Here is a 27,870-nt window from a genome sequence, read left to right as displayed (position 1 = left end):
TATTCATTACCATATTATAGAATAGAGTTCTACTAGAACTTAAGAAAATCTTGAAATAAACTGGAACATCAATATAACAAGTGTTCAATACAACAGTTTGACTGACAAATTTTCTATTTTATTTTCTAAGCCTATTATTTGTAAATGCAGGATTTCCAAGCTGTTGTAAAAGGTCTTGAAACTTTGGCTGTTAGTTTTTAGTTCTTTACAAACCTGTGTATAATTAGACCAACTGACATTGTTGGATGAGATAGCTAAAGTTGAGGTCAAAGTTTCAACATAGTGTGGGCTATTGTTGTTTCTCTAAGTACCTAAACAGATTTGGAAGTTTGTTTGTTGTTTTTTTATTTTATTTTTACTTTGCATTTTCAAATCCAAGGCTTTATACTTATATATATATCTTAAGCTATGACCAATGAAACATTGTAAAAAGAGCAGTTCAGACAAAGACTGAAGGATAAAAAATGACACATAGCAACAGTGGAGGTAACAATCCATGATTCTTTTTTTAATTAAAAAAAAACATCATTCAACTGTTGATAGTAGAACAATGATTTATATAGTTTAATAATAAATAGGAGCATATATATCAATATTCATGTTTTTTCTTCAACTTTAGAAATTTATGTACTTTCAATGATGCACAAATGCCAACTTTATTAACCCAATAATTGTGATGGAATGCAGTGTTTACAGTCTACTAATGCACTAAACTTAAAAAGGAAACAACAGTCATAATCAATCATCACATTTTAGATCAATGCAACTTCAAAAATAACCTAACATACACATCCATAACATTAAAGAAGATTACCCATCACAAATGGAAGTTCTCAATCAGACACAGCAGAAATAAATACCTATCACTGTTAATATTAATAGCAGGAGATGTAGAGTCAAATCCAGGGCCTAGATCTAAAGATAGATGCAACATCTGCAAAAAAGTATGCACCATGAAACAGAAAGCCATTCAATGTGACACCTGTGATGAATGGTACCATGCATCATGTCTCCTTATGAATACACCTGTGTATTATGCCTTAGGCAACAAAGACGCATCATGGCACTGTGTACTGTGTGGGTTACCTCAGTTTACATCAGGACTGTTTGATTCCTTTGATGCAGACACTTCTAACCCATACAACATCCTAAACACCATCCCAAACCAAAACCACCAACCACTAGCCAGATCCACACCTGTTAAACCTAAATCTACTAAAATTAATACAACAGCCTCACTAAACAAACCTACTTAAGAAGTAATACCAAAATACCTTAAAACCTTAGTAATCAATTTTCAAAGCATTAGGAACAAAACAGCAGACTTAGAAATTTTGTTAGAATGTGAGAAACCAGACATAATTGCAGGAACAGAAACTTGGCTACATCCTGAAATTTATAATGCAAAAATTTTCAATAGTAATTATGAAATTTTTAGAAAAGATAGGGCTGATAATCATGGAGGAGTTCTCTTAGCAATAAAAAACACTCTTATAGCAGAAGAAATTACCTTACCTAACTCAAAAATATAGAATCAACATTTTGTAAAATTAATACCACCTCAACATCCCTAATAATAGGCAGCATTTACAGACCACCAAATTCTAGTTTAGAATACATGCAGGAACTATGTTCAAATAAAAATGCAGTTTTTTGGATTATGGGTGATTTCAACCTACCTGATATAAATTGGAAAATACTAACCATAGATAAACACCAAAACCTTAAGGACATAAATGAGCTTTTCATAGAAACTTTACACAACCTAAGTTTAGATCAAATCATTAAAAAGCCAACTAGATCAAACAACACATTAGATCTCTTCTTAACCAACAGACCTGGATTAGTAGTTGATTATGATATTATCCCTAGTCTATCAGACCATGAGATCATAAAAATACACAGTCAGATAAAAGCAGTAGCTAATACAAAACCCAAAAGAAAAAATCTTACTCTGGAATAAATGTAACCTAACACAACTACACCAGGCTGCATTAAACTTTCAACAAACATTCTTATTAGAAAAAGACATTAACCAACCAGTCGATGACCTCTGGAATTTCATTAAAAACCATCTTAAAAGCATTATAGAAAATCATATACCAACTAAATACACATCAAACAAAATAAATAAATGCTGGTTTAATAATAGACTAAAAAAGCTTTGTAAACAGAAGGGAAACCTATAAAGAAAATTTAAAGAAACTAATGCAGAAAGAGTTTACAAAAAGTATATAAAAATTAAACACTTAACCCAAAAAGTAAGCAGACAGCTGCAGAGTGAATACATTAACAATGTAATATCTAAAGATAACAACAAAAACCTATGGTCATACATTAAGTCTAAGAAAATGGAAACAACAGGCATAGCGCCATTAAAAGATGAACATAACATAATACATAATGATAATGAAACTAAAGCAAACATCCTAAACAAATACTTTGCATCAGCATTCTCAGCCCCAGGAGACAAAGACATATTACTGAATTTGAACCAAGTAGACAACATAGAAGATATAGTAGTATAAGAAAATGGAATTCAAAAACTATTAGCCAACACCAAACCAAATAAAGCATCTGGACCTGATGGTATTCCAGCTAGATTACTCAAAGAACTAAGCAATGAGCTAGCCCCAGTGTTCAAAATACTCTTTCAGGCTTCACTTAACCAGGGCAGAGTACCAAAGGACTGGAAAGAAGCTAATGTCACCGCCCTATTTAAAATAGGAGAAAAATCTGACCCAGGAAACTACAGACCAGTATCACATGTAAAATCCTAGAACACATAATATGTAGCAACATCATAAACCACTTAGACAAACATAATGTCCTCACACCATACCAACATGGTTTTAGGAAATATAGATCATGTGAAACACAACTAATAGGACTAATGGATGATTTTTCAAAAGGTTTAGATAATAGTGAACAAATAGATGCTATCTTGCTAGACTTTTCTAAGGCTTTTGACAAAGTTCACCATAGTTTGCTTAAAAAATTAAAATATTTCGGCATTAATGGTCCACTGCATCAGTGGATTAAAGATTTTCTGATAGGGAGAGAACAAACTGTAATAATAAATGGCTCTAAATCAACACTGATAACAGTAAACTCAGGTGTACCTCAAGGAACAGTCTTGGGTCCACTACTATTTTTAATTTACATAAATGATTTAATAAATTGCATTACTTCAGGAACAAAAGTCAGATTATTTGCAGACGATTGCATAATATATAGAACAATAAAAACAACACAAGACACAGATATTTTACAAAGAGAATTAGATGAATTACAGAAATGGGAATCAAATTGGAACATGTCTTTCCACTCAGAAAAATGTCAGTTGTTAAGAGTAACAAAAAAACTAAAACAAATTAATTCCACTTATCTTATTCATGGCAAACCAGTAACACAGACTAAAAACGCAAAATACCTAGGTGTTATAATAAATGAAAACTGTCATGGAATCCACAAATTGATCAAACTACAAAAAAATCAAACAAAGCATTAGGATTTATTAAAAGAAATTTCTATAAATCAAATAAGAACATAAAACTAAAACGTTATTTAACCTTGCTTAGGCCAATAATAGAATATGCATCCTCCATTTGGGACCCCTCAACTCAAGAAAACATTAAGAAACTGGAACAGACACAAAATAGAGCAGTGAGATTCATAACAAACGAATATTCACATTTGACTAGAGTAACACCTTTAGTAAAATCACTCAATTTAGAAAGCCTTCAGGACAGACGACTCAAAAGTAAAGTAGCATTTATACATAAAACACTGAACCATAATCTTCAAATACAAAAACAAAATTTAATAAAATACTCTGAAAGACACAAAGATAAAGACACATTCCTCGTCCCATATGCTAGGACAAATTTGTACAAATACTCCTTCTTCCCTAGTGCTATTAGAGCATGGAATGGGTTGCCTGAGCTAGCCAGGAAAACCAGTGACTTGGCAGAATTTAAGTCATTGGTTAATATGCATGACTAAATGCATGACGCGTAGGACGTAATCATCATCTTTTTTGAAGTAACGTCTGTATTATATAAGATAAGAAGAAGATAAGATAGAAAGTTACCAGGAGTTGTTTTTTTTTTAAACTTTTCTATAAAAAGAGCTGTTAAAGTATTGTTCAGAATGAGAATATAAACCCAGAAGAGACTCTAATCTAGGCCAAAGAGAGAGGAATGGAGAGACATGGTTGTCAAATCAAATGAAGTGCCCCAACAGACTAAGGTGAGGATGAAGGAGTATATATTTTTAGAATGATTTTTTAGAGTTACCTCTCTTTGCTTAAACCTGAATTCAATACAAACTAATTTAATTCAAACTTTACCATCTGATGAACCTCAAGGAAATGGGTCTTCTTCTTATAAAATACAAACATTACTTCAAAAGAGAAGATAATTACATCCTACACATTTCATGTGTCAATCTAGTCATGCATGTTAATCAGTGAGATGAACTCAACTAAGTCTCTAACCCATTCCATGCTCTAATGGCACTTAAAAAGAAGCAGCACTTGTACGAATTAGTCCAAGTATATAGAATAAGAAATGTTTCTTTCAATGGGTATTAAAGTAGTAACAACATGGACAAAGTGTCATGTTTGAACTTACTAGCTTGAATATGTTATCTGTGTGACATTTTATATTTTATAGAGTGCTAGGGCTATCTATTACAAGAATCAAACTAGGTTTACCATAGCTGCATCTTTTGACAATATTCTAATTAAAATCAGGACCAGATTTTAAAATATCCTTAGAATCCCAAGTAAGTGTGTGTGTGTGTGGGGGGGGGGGACGACTAAGCTACAGTTTGTTTTGCCCATAGCACTAAATGAAAATAAAATGACACTCAAACAGTTAAAATTATGATTTCTGATGTTGCATGACAACTATTGAAACATTTTATAGAATTCAGTGATTGTAAATTTTAAAATTCCAAATGCAATGCCATGAACATGACTGTTAAAAAACAGCCTTTTATTTTTACAAAATCAGGACTGCAAAGCTTTGTAAGCATTAGATCTTGAACCCCTGAAAAGGAGCAAAATTAATACAATACACAAGCATTTTTTTAGTGGTTGAGAAGACCCATACAGGATCTAGTTTAAAAGCATCAACAGCTTACTTTATAAAAATCTCCATTAGGATCAGGCTGGGCTAATTTACTAAGGCGCCTTTTATATTTGACACAATTATCACAATACACCTCGCCACAGCTGAAAAAAGAGAGATTTTTAGCAATTCACTGTTACGCATTAATTCACACAATGACGTTTTTTTTTCAGCAAAATTATAGAAAAGTTTTACATTTTCACAATAAAGATCGGTAAAATAATATCAATAAAAAAATTTTTAGAAAGCAAAAACTGATTAATTTATAAGAAAATATCATTTCCACCCATTATGTACCTGCGGCAATGTTTTGGACGTTCTAACAGGGCAGAAAACTGTTTGCGACAATCAGTGTTAAAGCAGCAGGCTCTATTTTCTATTGGTTTCCAATGTCTTTTGCTGATATCTGTAAAAATGAATATTGCCTTAATATATATATATATATATATATATATATATATATATATATATATTTTTTTTTTTTTTTTTTTAATTAGATGTTTTTTATAATAAAAAAAAGTAACTTAAACTTAACAAGAAGATGTAGATCCATATAAACTTAGATAATAATTTATAGTTATAGGAGAACCAATGCAATGAAAGATTACTGATCATAAGCCTTTTCTTTTTTATTATAATAAATTAGATTTATTAGATGGAATGGCAAAGGATTTAAGAAACAAATGCAGAGTTGATTTGTTGTCTAGAGTTTGAATCCTGATCTTGCAAATTAATTTAATTCTAATATCAGTAGTATTCTTGAATCCACAAAGGATAAATGGGAACCAGACGTAGGCTGAGAAGAGTTCCACAATAGCAGATGCAGAATAAAACTATTTTAACCAAATTATCACAGAAAAAGTTAAACACTTATTGCAAATTTATTAACATTTACTTTAAATTTAATTTAATACACATATTACTGATAAATTTTAACTAATAGTCAAGATTTAAAATGATGCAGACTACCTTTCAAATATCCAACATACTCATGTTGATATTTGTTAGATGTAAGGTTATCAATTTCCTGGTATACACCAGATAAGTGCTGCTCTGCTTCTGCATTTGTTGGGTGCTTTACAGAATCCATTTAGTTTCTCATAACATTTGTAATTCTAGCATCTTCACAATATTCATAAACCTGCTCACCATAAAATGAATTTTAAAAAATGCTTTTATAGTCTTTCTCTTTTGTAAATATAAAAGTATGCAATGCCAACTCTCTGAAAGACCTCATGCAGAACAAGACAGATTTACATAGAACATTAATGGCAAGTATACAAAATAATGAGTCTCTCTAGAAATGCCTACATAGTAAAGTTTCCCTTTTAGACCTTGCGATCCATGGCCAATGGATAATCACTAGAGTGCCATGTGGCCAGCAAAACGACCAACCGCGTTTACTTTCCCCAACTAAAGTCAGGTACCCATTAGAGTTGGGTGGACTCAGCGGTGCCCTAAAAATCCTGAAATTCAAGATCCCAGTCTTTACTGAGATTTGAACCAAGGACCCCAGATTCAGAAGCCAAGCTCTTAACCACTCAGACACATTGCCCCTGAAATACTTACGTGATGACTGAGGAATGAAAGAGAAATAGGCACTAGATAGTGATGAATGGTAAACTCTTAAGGAGGACTGTCCTCCGAGAGAAGGAAAAGCTTCAGAAGGATAAACATAAATAAATATAAAAGGAGGGAGAATAAATAAACTAAAAACTTTCATTTGTCTTCATTATTGAACATAAGTTATCTTTTAACTTTAGTTTTTAAGTCATTATAGATTCTGTTCATACAGCATCATTATAATTAATGATTTGATATAATTTAAATATTTGTAACCATCAATAAACAAAACTTTATTAATATTGTTTAGTGAATAATTTTTTTTTTAAAGAAACCTAGAAATTATTAACATTCTTATTTTAACTTTTAATGCTCTACTAAATAAATATTCAACTAAATATAGTAAGGTAGGCTGATTCAAAGAGATGCTTATTAAAGTTAATACTTCAAGAAAAAAAAAGTTTTTAATTTAACATGTAGATATAGCAGTCTGAGATATGAAAGCTTTTGAGGCAACTAAAGACAATGAGTACTTAAATAACTATTGTCTAATTTGTATGAATCTATCGTCCATCACTATCAGTGAGATAATTCAACTTACAAGAACATATAGTTAGTCCTATAAACTGACAAAATATAACATTTAATATTTTCAGACACTCTGCTATTAATTTACTTAACACTGATAAAAAAAAAACATAGGTAAGTTTTAATAAAAACACAGCTTTTTAGGTGTATATTGGTTGATGGTTATACAATTCAGAAAAGTGTATAGAAATAATTGTGATACTAATTTTAACTTAAACTAACAAAGTTAATATTTATCAATCATAGTCATCACTTGGTAAAACTGATCTTGTTCCTATGACCATGGCTAATGCAAAATAGGCCTGAGTTTGACATGATAACATAAGATCATTCAATACAAACTAACTAGGTCAAAGTATGAGGTACTGTGTTTGAAATTGTGTTTTTTTGCAAAATAACCTTTTCAAATTTAATTTATATATCAGTGAGCTTGGCTCTAAACTAACTAGACCTAGATCTATCTAGTACTGACTGAACCAAATTTTAAAAAATAGATCTAATTGGAAATTAGTAGGAAACAGTCGGGAAACAGTGACACCTTAATGATGTGAGATTAAAACCAAATTATATATTATATATATATTATATAATGTTATATAAATGTTGTTATAATATGATATGTTATATTATATAAATATATTTAAATAAATTTATTTATTTAGACTTCTAAAGATCCTCCTGCACCGTTCGGCACATTGGGTAGAAAGATTTGTCACTGGCAATATCTGAAGCCTTTTCCCACTGCTCTGAGGCCCTCTATAAATTTCCTCATATTGGCCTCCATGTCAATGCAACTCTTGGTATATGTAATTCAGCCTGTCAGAGTAAGCCTACATGTCCCGCAAACCTCATGCAAGGCTCAGTCACAACCTCATTAAGTTTTCAAGTCCCAGTTCAACATAGAATTGCTTTGTTTGAGAAACTATCTCTGTAAATGGCTCCTAAAATCCATCTTAGCCATTTTTACTGAGCCACATTAAGTCTTTACTCGATTGTGGCAGATGACTTCCATGTCTCGCATGAATAAATATATATGTTGCTGTTAGGATGACGATTGTGTTAAGTATGTGGATTTTTGTCTCAAGTCCAATAGCATGTCTTGTCCAAATAGGCAGGGTAGGCATCCTATTCTCTTGTTTTGAGGTTGTTTTGATGCTGCCTAGGTTTATATGGTATGTTATCTTATCCATCTCTTCAAGCTCTTACTTTGACTCACCAAGTCTGACTAGGGCAACTTTAGTTTTTTCCAAGTTTGTGAGGAGGCTAATTTTGGGTGCATTTCTATCTCTAGAGGGTCTCCATCATTTCTTTTATGCATTAATTTAAATATATAATATGTATACATATTTATATATAAAGAGAGAGAGAGATATAGATATATACATATAGATAGATAGACAGATTTAGATAATCTAGTATCTAGATCTAGCATTGTTTTTACTAACAACATATTCAAAATTATGGAAAATGGAAATAAACAAAGAAAAGTCAGTTTATTCAATCTTTAGCCACAGCAACAAAACAGCAAAAAGAAACTACATCCTAAAAATAGACTCTCAGCCAATAAATAAAGAAGAAAATCCAACACATCTTGGTGTAAAACTAGACCAAAGACTGTCTCTAAAACACTTTATGGCAGATTTAAAAGAAAAGGCATCACAAAGATTAAACATAATAAAACACCTAGCAGGAACATCCTGGGGAGCTGAAAAGAAAACCTTAAGACAGTTATACACTGGATATGTCAGATCTGTAATGGATAACTGTCTCTCCATACAAGTAGCTGCCAACAAAACCTATCAATCATCATTAGATACAATCCAAAACCAAGCCTTGCGGTTAATTAGTGGAGGTATGAGAACTACTCCCACAGCAGCCTGTGAAATAGACTCCAATATTGAACCTCTTAAGTTAAGGCGCAACAGAGCAGCATTAGAAGCTATTGAGAGATACAGAAGGTTGGAGGACGATCATCCAAATAAATTACTAACACAGAGAAATAGGAAAAACAATAAAAAAAAGCAAAGGACTCTGATCCAACTTACTGACGAACTAGCCCTAAAACACCACCTACCCAATAACAGAGAAAAAATTACCAGGTTTTCAAACATTACACCCGGACTAAACTACAAACAACCAACCATCAAAACACATTTACTAAATAACACCTTAACAAAAGAATCAAATCCACTGGAGCTCAAAGTAGGCACGCTTGAAACAATCGAAAGCTATCAAAAAACAGCTATCCATATTTATACAGACGGATCGGCTTTCAAAGCTACCATCAATGCTGGTCTTGGTGCCTTCCTGGTCTTCCCTAAAAATAAACACTTTGAGATAAGCGCACCCTGTGGTGATTACTGCTCAAACTTCCAAGCTGAAATTGAGGCAATTACCATAGCACTCCAGACAGTGGAAAACAAATTATATGAAGGAGTGCAACCACCATCAGATATTGTTGTTTTTACAGACTCCCAATCTACTCTGCAAGCACTTAACAGCAGCACCTCAAACAGCCCAAGAGAGTTGACAACACTCAGTGTGATAATCCACCAGATGATATCAAAATTAAATATCAATATTACACTACAGTGGATCCCTGGACACATTGGCATCATGGGAAATGAAAAGGCAGATAAGCTATCAAAGGCAGGTTCAACTATGGAACAACCAGATAGACCTGTTAACTACCTCACCCTAAGGTCAATGTTAGTCAACAATCACAAAGAGGAGTGGCTCAACCAATGGGCATCAGGAAACACAGGCAGAGCCATGTACAGAGAAATGACTACGCCTAACAAACTGGACAGTATTAACTTCCTCCCCCGCAAAGAACAATCTACAATCTTCCAACTAAGAACAGGACACACACCACTATTAAATTACCACCTGAACAAAATAAACTCCACACAACTACCCCTTTGCAGACATTGCGCCCACCCCTTTGAAACCATAAACCATATCCTCTTTGAATGCCCCTCCCTAATCCACCTTAGGCAGACCCTACTTCCACTACAGCCCAACATAACCAACACCCTATACGGCAGTGCTGAACAACTGAAGAAAACAGCACACTTTTTTTCCTTGGCACAGTCTGCAAAAGAGCTCACAGTTCAGCAGCAATAAAGCTGGCTAGAAGAAGAAGAAGAAGAATCTAGATCTAGCATTGTTTTTACTAACAACAGACGAATAGTCTCTACTAAAGTACTATACTGATTGTAGATTTAGATCTCTAGTAGTTACACTACTTTTTAAAAAATTATTTATTATTACAAGACATCTCTGATCTCATGGACCACACACTGACACAGTCTAAAACTTATGTTATAAAATATAGATGTTATTTCATAAAAGAAGATGATTACATCCTATGTGTCATGCATTTAGTCATGTGTATATTAACCAATGACCTAATTTCTGCTTAGTCACTGGTTTTCCTGGCTAGCTTAGGCAACCCATTCCATGCTCTAATTCTGAGTCTAATAGCACTAGGCCTCTGTGACATAATGGGAAAATAACTTTTTTTTTAGTAATTTTGATTAAAGGAGTTGATTCCCCTTAAGAAGTTTATATAAGGGCATGTAGACCGTGTTTAGTGGCCACTTGCTCCTGAGTTACCAGCTTGACCACTGGACCTGTGTGGTCGTGTGTCTTGGGGGTACTCAGGAGAAGTGTGCCCTGCTCTGAAGATCTTTGGGCTAAGTATATCTTTAGTCATTGTAGTATTTTATATAATGTATTATTTATTAGACATATATAGCCTAAAATGATTTCCCTGATGTTCTGCATCCTGGGGTACTCCCAAATGTGACATTTTTATAGCCTTGTCTCTGAGGGATTTAACCTGTATTGAATCATCAGATAGGCTTTACCGAACGGATGTCTATAGGTGGGATTCTATGAAGCTTGTAGGCTTATAGGTTTCCTTGAAGCTTATAGTACATCATGACCCTTTTGTTTTTTTGGTTAAAAGTGGCTGTGTCTGCCTGAAGCCTGTAACCCCAGAGTGGCCAAAAGTGGTCTAGTTTTGACCTGAGGCCTGTGACCTTCAGTTGGCTGTATAAGCCTGAAGTCTGTAATCCCAGAATGGTCAAAAGTGGTCATGTGTTGACCTGATGATTGTGATCTTTATTTTTCTACACTGATGTGTGATTTCCAGAATGTGACGATAGTGCATATATTATATGACTAGGGCGGTGTGCCATACAATTTTTGAGTGTATCTTTTGTTTACTTTGTATTGACAAGGCCAGTGAGTTGATGGCTATTTATTTACATAGTTGTAACATATGACTAGAGCGGTGTACCATACTATTTTTGAACGTGTATCTTTTGTTTATTTTGTGTAGAGTAGGCCTGTGAGTTGATGGCCATTTATTTACACATTTATTTTAATTTTAGTTTAATTGTATATCTGGAGGTTATACCTAATAACCTAGGAAATGCAAGTAGGGGCCAATATGCCACTGGACGAAAGTGCCAGCACACCTTTAACACTGATCTGTTGACCTAAAATGCCTAAATCTAGCTATAATTCTCATTGAATATTTTTAGCTATACCCGCTTGGTAATGTGAACTGATCATTTGGTTCATGAATCCTCTTTAGGACACATGGGGGCTCGTCACTTTTCCTCTTTAGGTCACATGGCGGCTCGAAACATTTCATCATGTGTTATCTTTAGGTCACAGCCTCACTAGGCCCGATTAGGGAAGAAGGAGCATTTGTAGATCTAGTAGTAATTTGTACAAATTTGTCTTAGCATATGGAACGGGGAATGTGCCTTTATTTTTGTGTCTTTTATTAGATTTTGTTTTTGTATTTGAAGATTATGGTTCAATTCAATGTTTTATTAAAATGTTATTTATTGTATAATTGCTACTTTACATTACTTTTAGTTGTTTGAGTCTTCTAGTTCTATCCTGAACTGAAGGCTTTCTTAGTTTCTAAATTTAGTGATTTTATAAATTATAATATTATTTATTGTAATAAAAGGTCTAGTCACTCTACTTAAAAAATCTAGTCTTTTACTAACTCTTACTCTACTTCTACTCGTAACTCTAGACTAGTAAATTGACTCAAATGTGAAGATCTAAAAACTTTAAACTACCCTATAAACATGCCCATTATGGCCCAGTATCAGTTTTAATTAAGTATAAATAATAATAGGTTAATCGGTTAATCATATTAAATATTAATAGTAAATAGATAGAATCTACTAAATAAATAGTCCTTTTAACCCTGCCCTAGTCAGGCCTAGTTCCTAGTTGCGTAGTCCTATTACTCATTTACCGATTTAGACAAATCTAGACAATCTAGTCACTAGATGATCTACATCTAGATCTGTAGATTAGTGCATGGAACTATTATTAGATATAGATCTATACTTAGTATATTTTATTTTTTATAGACTCTAGTTAGAACATGGTTAGAACTCAAAGTAGATCTAGTCTAGATTAATCTAGAATCTAGTAGTTCCATGATTAGATCTCTATGGGACACAAATGTGCTAATAGTCGTAATTATTTTATACTGCTAAAGGGCGCCAAATATAATGTTTATTTCCGGTTATTTCCATAACAAGTAAACAAGATCATAATATATATAATATAGAGTCTAGTCTAGATTCTAGATCTATACTTATAGTTATATTATATAGAGTCTACTCTAGATCTAGATCTATAAATATATATTTATTTTTATTAGTAATAAAAAAAAATATAGATCTATATAAATATATTTAGATCTATCTAGTCTAGATCTAGACTCTAGTTAGAGTAGTCGACTCTAGACTAGAGTAGAATATTCTAGATCTAGATCAACTAGCTAGATTTTACTTTTACTAGTTACTAGACTGACTAGATCTAGAATCTAGAATAATCTAGATCTATATAAATTTAGATTTCGACCTAGGTCCTAGCTAGGTTACAGTAGAGTAGGTAACATTCTCACTTCACTTCTATTTCTACTACTATTAGTATTAGTAATAACTACTAGATCTAGATATCTAGATCTACTAGAAGTAGTACTATTACTACTAGATTAGTACTAGACTAGTAGTACTACACTGACTACAGTATTAGTCAAGTCTATATATTATAATATTTATTATATATTAAATATATACTCTATTGTCTCTAGAATACTCTTTTTACCGGCGAAAAAACCCGGAAGTGTGAAAGTAAAAGATGACAGATAAACTTGAGATTGCGTTTTTGACTTTTTTTCACATAGGCCACACTTGCAAATTTATTACACTTTTGAATGAAATGCGAGAAGTTTTAAACTTGTGTTATCGATTACTTTAGACAATGGCCTATATAAAGCTTAATTACTTTTGTTTTTAAAAGTTATTTGTCATTTTTACATTTATTATAAAAAAAATACTCATTTTTTGTTTTTAGCAATACAGGGTCCAGGAAAATGATCATGCCTGGCTATAATTCTACCAAGTTTTATTGCGATATCTCCTTCGCATCGCTCAAAAACTTGAAAATACGGTTACCATTGTGGGCTATGGGATTTACAGTTTTTGTGAATTTTGATAAGGATGGCTGCCTGGTCGTGCAGTTTGCACGCTGGACTGTCGTTCAGATTTATCGATGGTCCCGTGTTCAAACCCTGCCCGCTCCCATCCCCCGTCGCTTGTGGGAGGTTTGGAATAGGAAGTAAACTATCTTCAACTCTAAAGGAACATCCGAAACATGTCAAACAAACAAAACAAACAAACAAATTTCGTCATCAACGTATAACCACTTGAGGTCATGTAAGGCCTAATATTCTGGATATATTCAAATAGTTTTTGTGTATTAATCGTCGTCACATTAATTTTAAAGCGCATTTGAAACAAAAATTGTTTTATAAATATTTTGATTACAATTTTTAAACGGTTGTCAAGCGAGATAACTCTAAATATTTTATTTCCGCCATATTTGCTTATTCAAGAAACAAATTTTACTTTAATATAAATCTTTTGATAATTTTTCAGCTTTTAAGCTGTTTAATTGTCGTAATACTAATACAGAATAGGAAAATATGAAAATTCTGAGCTATAGACTAGACCTAGACTAAAACTTGATTTGGTTATCATATGTCTATGAAGTGACAAGTGTAAAAAATAAATTTAAAATAGCTGACGTGACTCACTCATTAGTTATAGTTAGGGGTGCACCGGATAGTCGCTCCGGCTTCTGCCGAATATCCGGCATTTTTTACTATCCGGTGCTATTCGGCTCTGGTCGGATATCACTACCGGATAGTAAAAAATACACCTATTTAATATGCATAAAGTGGACCTCGTTCCATTAATGTCTGTTGTAGAATGTATTAATGTTTATATTAAAACAAAATAATGTGCTTAAAAATAGAGCCATTATGAATATGCACCAAACATCGTTTATTATAAAGACAAGGCGTGTTAATAACTTAGTATAAATAGAAATGAAACTTTACATCATAAATGCGCTTTACATACAGAGCAGCAATGGCTGACACTTTTTTCAATTTATCTTGACCTTTTAGTAGGTTAGTTAACATGTTTAAATGCTACATTCCTTGACTACGTCATGCTGACCAGATGTCTGTCTAGCTGTGCTGGTATATCTCCAGTGGTAGAGATGAACAACTCCCACCCCTTTTATTTGTTCAGTCCATCACATTGAGTTTTATTTTATAGGCAGGTGACCACAAGTTAAATGCAATGGACGTAGGTTTAATGTCAGCATATTGACACTCTCTAGAGGTCACACCTTTCGAGGGAACTGAGTTTGTTTATTTAGTAGTTAATCTTTATTACGGGGGCTGGACTACCATAGCCACACCTCTAAGGTAACCAGGTATAATTCCAGATGAACAACTCCCTCCCCCTTTTATTTGTTTAGTTCATCACATTGAGTTCATTGATTGACAGGTGACCACAAGTCAGATACGATGGACGTAAGCACTCTCTAGAGGTCACACGAGGGAACTATGTTTGTTTACTTAGTAGTTAATCTTAATGGGGGGGGGGGACTGGACTTCAAGCCAAACATCTACACGGGTATCCGGACAAAGAGTTTGCTTATTTGGAGAAAAATCTTAATCACATGGTTGGGCTAGAGGCCACACCTTTTCAAGTGTGCTGAGTTTCTTGAACATAAATCTCAATTAGTAAGCTGGACTAAAGATCACACACACCTAAATGAGTGAACTTAAGCTACACAGAACACAAACCGCGAGATTGTATAGCCCAGTAAGCCAGTAACTAATTATTTTGTAGAAGACACGACCAGGGCTATCTTTAAATGGAGAGCTAAACACCCCCTACTCTTTATTTTATTTCTTTGGTCCTTGACACCCAATTTATTGATAGACATTGACTATTTTTCAAGCCAGAATGAAAAAAACACAACGTGCTAACAAAGGATATTACACTGTCAATAAATATTATGGTTAAATAATTTTTCTAACGTGTTAACTTGAATATTATTCCTGCAAATATGTGTCTTGATTTGATAATAATATGCTTAATAATTTGTGACAGTCAATTAACTCCTTGTTATTACTTTTTGTTTACTTAAGATGCGTACTTAGCCACTGTGTATCAGGCTAGGTCGACCTTTACACACAAATAACGGAAAACCTTACAGTAAATTTTAAAATCGCATAAAATAAATTGAATAATAGTACCGCAGTTAGATCTAGCAAACAAAGAAACAATATGCTGGAGTGTAAAAAAAAAACAACAACCCTTGACCTCTAACTAGTGGACGGGTATAATTTATCTATATGCTTGACTGACCTGCCAATGTGTTATCTTTTTTGACTGACACCCAACTCTTTTGCGTGCGTATGGTCAAGGAAAAAACAATGCTTGATGGTTAATACAAACAACTATACACACTACACTAGGACTACATGTGTAGGCTCACTAGGTATATCTGACCAGGTTGTTGGTCTGAAATTCATGAACACATACATCCGACCACTATACAAAGCAGATATCACTTTACTTATGAGATTTAAATTAGTAACTAGTTAAATATATAGTAACATTATTTACATTGACCTTCCTACACACATCCTTTACAGTTGGTGGCATCGTACATACACACAGACACACTCATGCTGTACAGATTTTTAGAAATACTGTTAAGCTTGAATAAATCAATCAGTAACAGAGTTTAAAACAATAACGTATATAAAAAGAAAAAAACAACAACCAATATAGGTATGTTATTTAACAGTTTCGTAAAATGTTCAGCAACACAAGCTATTAACAAGACACTTAGGTATCCGGCCCCGGCCGAATATCAAATTTTAATATCCGGCCCCGGCCGGATATCAAAAAGTACTATCCGGTGCACCCCTAGTTATAGTATTATTAATATTATTAGTATAGACTAGAGTACTAGAGTATAGTAAAAACTAAAAACTAGTCTAAATAGAAGTCTTAGTCATATTATCATAGTCGTAGTTCATATATCTAGTTATCGGTAATAGTTTAGATGCCCAGATACCTTTACTGTTACTGACCACCATGTTGTTTTTAAGCATATTTATCTCCCTTATCTATATTAAACTTTCAATAACTTTTTTTAAAGAGATTTTTTTCTTATGCTGTCAACTTATGAATTTTTAAGTGTTTTTACTGAAATGAAGGTCTAATAATAAATTGATAAAGTTGTTTCTTCTTTTTTTCAATAACTTTTTTTAAAGAGAGTTTTTTGTTCTTATGCTATCATTTTAAATGAATTTTAATATTAAATCTAATAGCTGCTAGAAAGACAAAACAGCAACAGAAAAATGTTGGCAAGTAATTCAATGGAGATAGTTTAGTATTAAGCCGTAATACCAAAATGGCGTATTTCTAATGACAATATATGGTAATAAGAAATAAAGCTTAAAAATATATATTTAAAAAGAAATTTTGCTCCGAGAAAATCATATTACATATTTGTAATCTGCATTTTTTTTTTTTTTTGCATATTCCTAAAATATAAGAGAAACCTGATTTAGCGTTTCTAGTCACGTAAACTAATACTTAGAGTCTATCTCTATAGTCTATAGTCCACTATAGTATAGCCTATACTATTGTAACTATAACGTAAAGTATAGAGTCTAGATCTGGACTCTGATATTATTAATTGTACTATTTTTTTTTATTATAGAATATATGAGTATGATTCCCCAAGATGAGGACTATGAACCATGACTTTAACTTTACTTTATTAGTAGATCCATATAGATCTAGTCTAGATCTATATTTATAATATATAGTAATATACAAATATTATTAAATTTTTAGTAGACTCTACTCTCTAGATTTAGATTCACCTAATCTAGATTCTAGATGATATCAAGATGATGATAACTGTATATAATGTATTATAAAGTAGAGTAGATAGATATAGATCTATTGTTATGATAAGATACTCTAGAATTTGAAGACAAGATTCTCTAGACTCTATCTCTCTATAGATATATTCTACTAGATCTTCTATATAATATGCTGAATTTAAATTAATTTTTTTTTTGTAGGCATCTGCAATGCAAGCCTTTTTAAAAGGTGGAAGTGCAGCTTCCAGCAAGAACAAAACAGATTCTCCAGTTCCTTCAAGTTCATCAAAGAAAAAAGATGGCAAAGCAAGGATTATTCCTTGGATTGAAAAATAGTAAATTACAGTTTTAACCCACTTAATCTCAACAATACTGAGTTCACCTTCACCTTTCCCTTAGTCTGTTTGACCATTTGGATTGGGGCACCACTATTATCTGTCAACTTAACTCTTAATTCCTCTCTATATCTAGTCCTAATTAAAACCTCTTTCAATGTGCTATCATATAAAAATCTTATAATTTACCTCAAATAGCATACAGTATACATTAACTTATTTTAAATGACATTAATTTGCGTGCAGTAGTTTTTATTTTATTTTTAAGTTATATTGTTTCACTGACATTGAATTTTCTTAATTCAGCAGACCCAAGACAGTAGAAGATGTAGCCTTCCAGGATGAAGTCATAGCTGTGTTAAAAAAGTCTCTTGAAGGATCTGATGTGAGTAGTAACATCTAGGTTATTTATCTTTTGTTGAAGATCCATTTATAATGTTTGGGGAAAAAAAAGTTTATAAACAAAATACATGTTTAGTTGAATAAATTAATAAATATGTAAACAAATACTCATTAGATATATGTACAAGTATATAAAGATTAATTCTAGCACTCTTTGAAGTTTAATAGTAAAATGAACTAAGAGCTTACACTACTTACTTTATAAAATATATTTTTGTATGACTTGTAGCCTAATTGTATGCATTTCTTTATGTTCTTTAATCTCTTAGCCTTCTTTCAACATTTTTAGAATTATCATTTCATCATAACTTACCACTATTTTTGTTGTGTTTTTTTTTTTTTTACATTGGTTTTCTGAAACAAAACCATTTTTCTTTTTATTCCAGCTCCCAAATTTATTGTTCTATGGACCTCCTGGAACTGGTAAAACATCTACCATTTTAGCAGCTTCTAGACAGTTATTTGGGTAAATTTATTGTCAGTATTAGACACAGAATTTTACCAACTAAATTGGTGTTTTGATTGTTTAAAGTATTCTTTGTCATCTTTTTTAACTTTTACAGGTTTGTTTTTTGTTGTTTTTTTTTTTTTGGTTTGAATCCCTAATGCATGATTTCTTAAAAGCCAGCTAGTTAGCTAGCTGAGTTTTTTGTTGTTTTTTTTGTGTGTCTAAAACCAAATTGCTACAAATTTCCAGTTTGAAAAGCCACCCTCCTAGCCTAAACAAAGAGAAGTAACTCTATGTAAAATAATATAGATCTAATAAAAAAAAAAATAGAAAAATATGTCTACTTTCAAAAAATATATTCTTTTTAATACCTTTAAAATAAATAAAAAAGAATTCATAAATACACAATTTCCTTAGGAGACCTGCTACACTGCATTATCAGCAATTTCTTTAGTTTCAGACATTTTCAACAAATAAATAAAAAGCAATACATAAGAAAAAAAAATAGTCCCCATTCTTTTTTATTCTTTCCGAGTGAGACATGATGGGCTTTTCTTATATGAAAGTTGAAAAAAAAAACTGTTGCGAAGTTCCTTTCAGATCCTAATGCATGGTAATCTAATGTAAGCAGCTAGTAGTAGCTATTACTTTAAATTATAAAGAAGAAAAATGGGAACTAGAAGGAAGTTTTATTAAATCCTTTTCTGATACAATGTTTGTACAATGAAACATGACTGATAAACATTATTGTACAATGCCTTGACTTATTGATCACATGGTGACCAGCAGTTAATGAAGATCAAATCTGTCTGTGGAAAGTTCACCCCTTTGGTCCCTGGTGCACATGGTTGTCATCTGTTAAGTAAGCGAATTGGTGCTGTACCCAGTAAAATTAACTAATTGATGCTGTACCCAGTTAAATTAACTAATTGGTGCTGTACCAAGTCAAGCATGAAATTCGATTAAGGAAAAAAAAAAAAAACTTCCCACATGTAGCTTGAGCAGTGTGAAGAGAAGGAGAAATTATTTATTGCAATTTGGTGTTAAATGTAAAGTGTTTTCGAGAGGCTAAGTACGCTTGATCTTGGCTTTGCTACCTTTAAAGGGGGCTCAAGCCCACACAAGCAGAATTGTGTTTACTGATCGCCTGAAGGCAGCATGGAAAACCTTCTAGATACCCCCTACCCCAGTGGTTCTCAAATGAGATTGGACTATAGCACTCAGAGCATGTTATGAGCATGAAAGTAGCACTATATAAAACTTTTTTTTTTAAAGTGAACTTCTACTACTGTGACCTTTGATCTACTATAATAGGTGACAAAGCTATAATGCTGTACACTTCAGTGATTAAGAGATATAGTAGTAGAAAAAAAAAGGGGAACTTGTAATAAATTTATGTTACTTAGATTTTTTGTAAATCCTGTTCAGAGTGTCATTGTTTTACTAAAAAAAAATTGCTGGAACTCTTCATTTATTAAGTTTACTTGTAATAAATTTTATTAAATAAATTAAATTTGTATCATTCTAACTCACAATTTTTTTCTTTCCTCAGGCCCGAGCTGTACAAAGACAGAGTATTGGAACTCAATGCATCAGATGAAAGAGGCATTAATGTAATCAGAGAAAAAGTGAAGAAATTTGCACAGTTGACAGCAGGAGGAACAAGACCAGAGTAATGAGAGAATATATTTTATTACTTTTTGTTTTGACTAAATTATTTGTAAATTTGTCACTTTGTATTTTCTTTTGTTGGTTTGTTAGTCCTTATTCATAGTTTGCAAAAATCAGTTACCGTAGAACTCCTAAGCAAAGAAAGACAAGTCTTTAAAATCTTTACATTAGGACTATATGGCTTCCTTCAGTTGAGAAGTGGATCATCTCTTAGAAATGAGATGAATGCCTGTGCATTAGCTATGGTCGGAATGATGTCGCCCACACCGCAGTTCCTCCTTCTCCACACAGCTGATTAACCAAAGGAACGGCAAGGGTCATGTGCTCCAGATTTTTCTTCAAGCTAACAAGCCACTTCTGCCTGAAACTTACTGGCTTAGGCGCCAGTTACTTGCCATTGCTCCTTCTCCTGTTATTGTTGGACAGGAGTTGAACTGGTTGTCAGGGGCTATTTTAGACGCATGCCATTGGAGGCATTTTATAGGTAGAGGAGTGCTTATATACATTACCTATTTCATAACGGAACCAACACCATGATTATCACTGCAAATGAAATGACTGAGTTAGTGTGTTAAGATTCTCTTATATCCAACCCATATTTCTCATTGTTGGTTTCTCTTCTTTTTTCTGTATTTTGTTGTTGAAAAAAATATCTTTTCAATGCAAAAAGCATCTTAAAAATCTAAATGTGTACAAAGAGCAGATTACTGCACATACTGAAAATTCCCTTCAGTTTTTGTTTTTAAAAATTCACTTGTAATATACATTTTTTTCTTTTTAATTTTTAGTGGCAAACCATGTCCACCTTTCAAAATAATAATACTCGATGAGGCTGACTCTATGACCAAAGATGCTCAGGTAATAATTTTCGATCATTTTCTTAATGAAGGCTTTTAAAGCTGTGGTCACTAAGGGATACTTATGTGTGCAGAAAGCATACCAGTTCAGTGGTGTAGTACAATTTATTTTTCTTGTTTTATAAACTGTGAGACTTGCATCTACTATCAAATTTGCCATTGTCTTTTGTTTAGTAGCACTTGAGTTGGTTTATATTCTTAAATTAATTGAATGAGTTAATTCTCTAGTTTAGTGGTGTAGCCCTTGCCAAAGGCAGGTGCAAATGCTGAAAAGAAAAACTTGAATAGACTCCTGGGGGGCAATGGCTTTGTTTATTCAACTACTCTACTATATTTAGAACTTGCTCAATATATTCTATATGTTCAGATCAAGTTGTTTTTGTAATTTCTGTCAAAAATTGCAGGTTCTGATAAATCAAATACAGTAATGTCTCTACAATCATTAATGTAACTGGTGCCTCTTGTATTGTTATAGCCACATTGCAACAGCACCAGAGTTTCCTCTCCAGTGTGCATTTTGGACCTCATACAAAGGGATCATAGTTGGACAATAACTTTCTCTCCTAACTGATGATACCAACGTTGATTTGACCCCATTAAATTAATTAAATTTTTGGTTTTATAAACTTTAATTTTTGTTATATAAAAAGAGCATGCATTCTCCTATAGTTCTATACCTTATATAACATTTCCTGATAACAAACAAAAAAATTATTGAAGTTTAATCAAAACAGGGTAGTGAAACACAAATGAGCAAAATGATAATTCCATCGGAACGTAGAAAAAAAATGGCCACTGGTACAAACGACCAGCACAAAACCAACCACCTTAAGTTTCAAGGGTGCCCTAAAAATACCAAAATTGATAGACCCAGTCTTCACCTAGATTCTAACCCAGGACCCCATTTTCGGAAGCCAAGTGCTTAACCACTCAGCAACAGCGTCCCCACATTTAATATGTACATTATTATAAATCTAATGTTTATATTTGTTTTTTTATCAGTCTGCTTTAAGAAGAACTATGGAACGTGAGTCTAAAACAACACGCTTCTGTCTGATATGTAATTATGTGAGCCGCATTATTGAACCTATTACATCTCGCTGTGCCAAGTTTAGATTTAAAATGTTAGCAGAAGACATCCTTATCTCCAGGTTGCAGATGATTTGTAAAGAGGAAGGCATTGCTATTGATGATTCAGTGAGTTACAACTAATATTAAAAGGAGTTTTTTCTTTAAAAAAAGAAAAAGCCTTTTTTTCTTAACTTGTCTCAGACCTGCCTACCGTTATGCAAAATGCGTATTCGTTACCCAAAATCTCCCAAAAATTACTGCCAGTACGCAAATACGAATTTAACCAGTGGCGTTACGCATTTCGTATCCTTTTTTTTTTTCTTCTCTCTAGACTAGCTTACAAGCGGTCACAGAGGTCACGCTAATCCCACCTGTGGGGAGAAGGGGGAAACAGAAAGGTGGGGTGAACACAATGTGCCCAGATCTAAACGTTGATTGGTTCTTAATAGCAATTAGAGTCTAGAAATGAAGAACGCGAGAGTAAGGGAGTGGCGTGACTTTTTTTTTTTTTTTTTTTTTGTAAGTTCATTAATAGAAATTAATTATGTTGATGCATTAAAAATAAGTCGAATGTAAAAAAAAATTTTAAAATCCCTGATTCCCGTATTCATTTGTATAGAAAAAAATATCGAAGTGCTATCGATTCAAAACACATTGGGTGACATTGACATTGTAGATATCTAGTCTAGATCTAGAATCTAGATAACTTGTTATACAGGAATAGATCTAGCCAGAGTCTAGCAGTAGCTAGTCGTTACGTTATGATTCTCTACATTACTCTACAATCTAGGTCCAATTTAGTTATAGTATGATTTAGAATTTAGATTGACTAGTGTCTAGATCTAGATTAGTTTCTTAGTCTTAGTATAGAATAGACCTACGTTTGTAGCGGATCCACGGCATCGGTAACACTCTTGAACCCAGATCTAGAGTAGATTATATTCATTATATAGACATAGATCTAGTCTAGATATCATCTCTATTGATTTAGATTGTAGATCTAATCATGACATCTAATATTATATATATATATATATATATATATATATATATATATATATATATATATATATATATATATATATATATATATATATATATATATATATATGACAAAATAGTTGATCACGTAAGTATTACGCATTCTGGTGCCAAAATACACATTTTGACCGTAAGTGTTTCGCATTTGGACTTTTTTTGGTAGGCAGGTCTGTTGTCTTTTAAGATAATTGAAACAGTTTTATGACTGTGGTACTGTGAAATGAGGTGACTTTCTGCTTGGCTTTATGTGGCCCACATTTAATGAGGTAGTCATGTGGCCAGTACAATAAATAACTAACTGCCTTTAGTTTTTCCCATTATATGTCACGTAGCCATTAGAGCTGGCTGGACTCAGAGGCACACTAAAGATCCCAAAATTAAAAAACTCACTCTTCAACCCAGGAACCACTCAGCAACTGCGCCTCACTTAGACAGTTTAAGTCATAATTTTTGCTTGGAAAATGCTTTTAGCATTAGGACTTTCTGACTAATCAAAGAAAAAAAGAGAGTGAGTAGCTGAAAAAAAATAAAAGGTTAAGCTGTAAATCAGATTGACTGGCTTTGGCCAACTTACCCAGTGTTCCAACTGTAATTGACTTTGAAAATGAAGATAATATTTAACAGCATTTTCAGATTTTGTTTGCTATATTCAAAAGACAAATTTCTTCAGGGATAATAAATGTATTTTTTTATAATCATATTTAAAATATATACAAGAAAGCTTGAAAAAAAATATAGAAATTAAATACTGTATATAACTTATTTATCTTCAGGCTATAGATGCTGTATTTAAAACATCAGATGGTGATATGAGGAAGGCCATAATGACATTGCAGAGTGCCTCAAGACTGTGTGGTAAAGATGGTGCCATCACCAAAGACATGATTTTTGACATCTCAGGGGTAAGTAAATTTAACATTTCATTATTTGCTATTTATAGTTTCCCAAGTTGAGGTCTAGATTGCTAATTATCAGTTTACTAAGAGCTGTTCCAGTTTTAATTAATTATATGTATGTAACATGTCTAAATATATAAAAGTATGCTTCTCTATTTTTTTGTGGTAGAATACTTTTTACATTAGGGTTAAACAGAAAAAAAGCCATGAATGCAGAACTTTACATTTTAATATGTACATGAAATGAATTTTATTGCGATAAGCATGTGTTAGAATACTTTCAGAAGTCTTATTTTCTCAGATTTATCACAAACAAACCTTTTTTTATTTTTTTATTTTTTTTTATAATGTAATGTAGTTTCTTTTGTATTTGTAATGGAATTGATCCAAATTTGATGCTCAACACTTTTTGTTTTAATCCAACAATACATAACATTGATCTATCTCGATTAAACTCCCTAAAACAGGCTGGGATGCTTCATATTTTCAATCACTGTAGGATCACAAAATAGGGTTGTGTAATTGTGCTGCATTTTTTTTTGTACTTACGTTGCACTCATTAAGGGCTCAGCTTTTGCTTTTAACCTCATGCTGATTGTCTTTTTAAGTTAAAAAAAAATCACTAGAAAAAAATGTTTAAAAGTGCTGCCAAGCACATGACCATTCATTTTTATTCTACTATATAACCCAATGATGAGTGATATACCGCTGAAGAAGAAGTTTAAGTTAGCCCCGAGGAAAAATCAGGAGCCAACAACCCTTAGTCAGCTTGTAGCACACAGTGCTACACCCTAAACAAAGACTGCACTTGCTGTTCCTTTGGATCAATCAGCTGGATAGAGAGGAGGGAACTATTGTGTGGATAACATTGTTCCAACCATAGCAAATCACTAATGCCCAGGTGTTCATCTCGTTTCCATGAGATGATCCACCACTAAAAAGAATAAATAATATAAATTATGTACCTCTAGTTATTAATTTGTTTCTACCATTAAAATTACTTCCCTCAAGTTTCTTCTCGATTACATATTGCCATCTAAGTGTATATACTCTGGATAAATATACTGCTATTTCTTCCTTTCCCAGGTTATCTCAGAGGACTATTTAGACAAGCTGATCAACAAGTGTAGGAGTGATTCCTATGAGGAACTTGATGTTGCTGTACAAGTAAGTGTACACACTATTGTTGTATCTGTGAAAAGTAAATTTGGCTATATATATATATAATATATAAGGCCTGTCTTCGAGTCTGAAGATTAGTGAGGAATGCAGTATTTCCTGTGGCTGCGCAGCCCCAGCCGTGACCTGCATGCCATATAAAAGATCAGTGTTAAATTAACAGATTATTGTTTTGCCAACACAACATCAACTATCCTCCAACAATCATTTTCTTCAGTCAGACACTAGGTTGAGCTGGGTAGATTCAGAGCTTTATAGCTTAACCACCATCTTCCTCAAATAGCTCTAGCTTTATCATGAGACATGATGGCTAGTTCCAATCCTAAAAGGGGACTGATTTTTTGGACATCCACAAATGTATGCAGTCAACTATTTCAGGTAATGATATTGCTTAGAGAACTCTTTAAGTTGTGTAGACAGAACTTCCTTACCTTTTGCCAAAGTAATATTGATGTTTACATCACCTAACTTGAAGGATTTCAAGGGTATTAACTTCTGCAGTTTAGAAAATCATAAAAAAGTCAGAAATATTTATTTGATTTGGGGAGGAGAGGTAAAGTACTGGTATTTAAGTATTTCATTTTTTGGGTGAGAAATGCCTTTGTCATGAATAAACCTAATTTCCATTTTGGCTGCTCAGCAAATCAATATACAGTATGTCTACACTTCATGAAATGTTATTTGAATGATTTTAAAAAATCTGTCACCTTCAAAGAAATGAAAATGAACATATTTGCATATATGATAATCATCGCATCCACTTTTATAGAGTACTGAGACTAGTGATATACGTTTTAGATGTTTTGACAATTTTACTAGGGTTTATACAGGGTTAAATAGAAAGCAATTTTGTTTCTAAGGTCCAGAATAGGTTTCTTTAAGCTTAAAGTGTGGTTAACCTTATATCTGAATAAACTCGTGTTTTATGACTACAATATGCTGCATTTGTGGACATTTATTCCAAATGTGTTAGTTATTATTAATTATAGATGAGTGAATCCCATGAAATTTTGTTTTAAAATGTCTGTAACAAAACAGGGAAAAGAAAGTTTATAACAGTCATTTATCTGGAAAATGAAATGTCATGTCTGAACAGCCTTTGTTTTACAATACAGCCTCTAAGTGGTTTTGAGGATGTGCAGCGAAAGATCAGCAACTGTTTCTCTCAATAATGTTAAAAAATGAATAATGCTTTTATGTTTAACTGTTTACGTAAGGTGCTATATCCCCATATAAATTTTTTTAAAGTATTCCACTTTCAGATATCTGGGCAGACCAATTAATCTGGATAATTGATGTTCTACTGTAGGCTTTTTACCTTTTTCTTCCTTACAACATAAATGTTTGCATGATTACCAGTGCTGGTCATGTTCAAATACCAACAGTGAAATGTATAGCACTGTGGCTCAAGTTGGTTTTAATTCCATATTTAACAGAAAGTGTGTTTGATGGTTGTAACCATAGTTCTCTGAAATTGATATGTGGAAAGCAGCTCTGATATACTTGATATGATGATAATTGAAAAACGAGTTTAGTTTTTTAAATCCATTTTATGATAGCCCTTATGAAATATAGGAGGCACGGCGACAAAGTGATAGAGCGCTAGGCTTTTAAACCAGAATTCTGGTGAAGACAATGCTTTTTAATTTTGGGATCTTTAAGGCACCACTGGGTCAGTTATAATGGGTACCTGACAGTAGTTGGGGAAAAGTTAAGGCAGTTTGTCCTTTTACTGGCCACTTGACACCCTTGTTAAGTGGGTAAAACATTATCTTTACATTATCTGCCCTATAGACTGCAAGGTCTGAAAGGGGAACTTAACTTATGGAAAACACCCCTATGTGGTTATGAATCATGAACACAAGCAGGTCATTCATTTTTCAAATGACAATCAGTCATCATAATCACATCCCTCCCCCAGTCAGGTGCAAATATTGTGCTTCACTGTAAATATTATTTTTCAGGATATCATCCATGAAGGCTATGCTGCATCACAGGTTTTGAATCAATTACATGACAAAATTATTACACTGGACAGCTTGAGTGATAAACAGAAATCAGTTGTATGTGAAAAAATGGGGGTGAGTGGCTTAAAGTGGAAGATTTTAATACAAAAAGTAGGGTATATCTTTTCGTAGCCATTTAGCTGTCAATAGTGTTCTGGCATACTTTAAAAAAAAGATTAACTAAATAAACCAATGATATATTTCATCTTTAAACAGGAGGTGGACAAATGTCTGATGGATGGTGCTGATGAGTACTTACAATTGATGGCATTGTTTTCTACTATTATGAGTCAAATGTGTCATGGAGGCTAACTGGATGATTTGTTTATGCTTGATTTACGTTATAAACTACAAAGAGCAAAA

General features: G+C 32.8%; 2 protein-coding genes across 9 annotated transcripts in view; one reads left to right on the top strand and one right to left on the bottom strand.

The window, feature by feature from the left end:
- LOC106070531 (uncharacterized) overlaps positions 1–12,723 on the bottom strand; it is a 25,330-nt gene extending 12,607 nt beyond the window's left edge. The window contains exons 1-4 of the mRNA XM_056013298.1: positions 12,577–12,723; positions 6,105–6,276; positions 5,433–5,541; positions 5,149–5,239 (exon numbers count right to left, since the gene is read on the bottom strand). Of these exons, the coding sequence (XP_055869273.1) occupies positions 5,149–5,239; positions 5,433–5,541; positions 6,105–6,225 (321 nt within the window). The 5' untranslated portion in view covers positions 6,226–6,276; positions 12,577–12,723. The remainder of the gene's footprint in view (positions 1–5,148; positions 5,240–5,432; positions 5,542–6,104; positions 6,277–12,576) is intronic.
- Positions 7,678–27,870, top strand: LOC106064892 (replication factor C subunit 4-like). 8 transcript variants are annotated; one of them, XM_056013295.1, is made up of 12 exons: positions 14,247–14,394; positions 17,038–17,147; positions 17,803–17,936; positions 18,243–18,321; positions 18,725–18,804; positions 20,339–20,458; positions 21,246–21,315; positions 22,317–22,511; positions 24,200–24,328; positions 25,409–25,489; positions 27,466–27,582; positions 27,724–27,870. In XM_056013295.1, exons 2-12 carry the CDS (start codon positions 17,145–17,147, stop codon positions 27,817–27,819), a joined length of 1,104 nt encoding a protein of 367 aa, XP_055869270.1. In that variant the 5' UTR covers positions 14,247–14,394; positions 17,038–17,144; the 3' UTR covers positions 27,820–27,870. The 8 variants fall into 8 exon arrangements, with proteins under 8 accessions (XP_013078988.1, XP_055869269.1, XP_013078991.1 ...); XM_013223534.2 differs by lacking the exons at positions 14,247–14,394; positions 17,038–17,147 and adding an exon at positions 7,678–7,833; XM_056013294.1 differs by lacking the exons at positions 14,247–14,394; positions 17,038–17,147 and adding an exon at positions 8,054–8,110.

The sequence above is a fragment of the Biomphalaria glabrata genome, chromosome 15 (genome assembly GCF_947242115.1).
Source record: "Biomphalaria glabrata chromosome 15, xgBioGlab47.1, whole genome shotgun sequence".
NCBI lineage: Eukaryota > Metazoa > Mollusca > Gastropoda > Planorbidae > Biomphalaria > Biomphalaria glabrata.
This window is presented reverse-complemented; position numbering and strand designations above follow the sequence as displayed.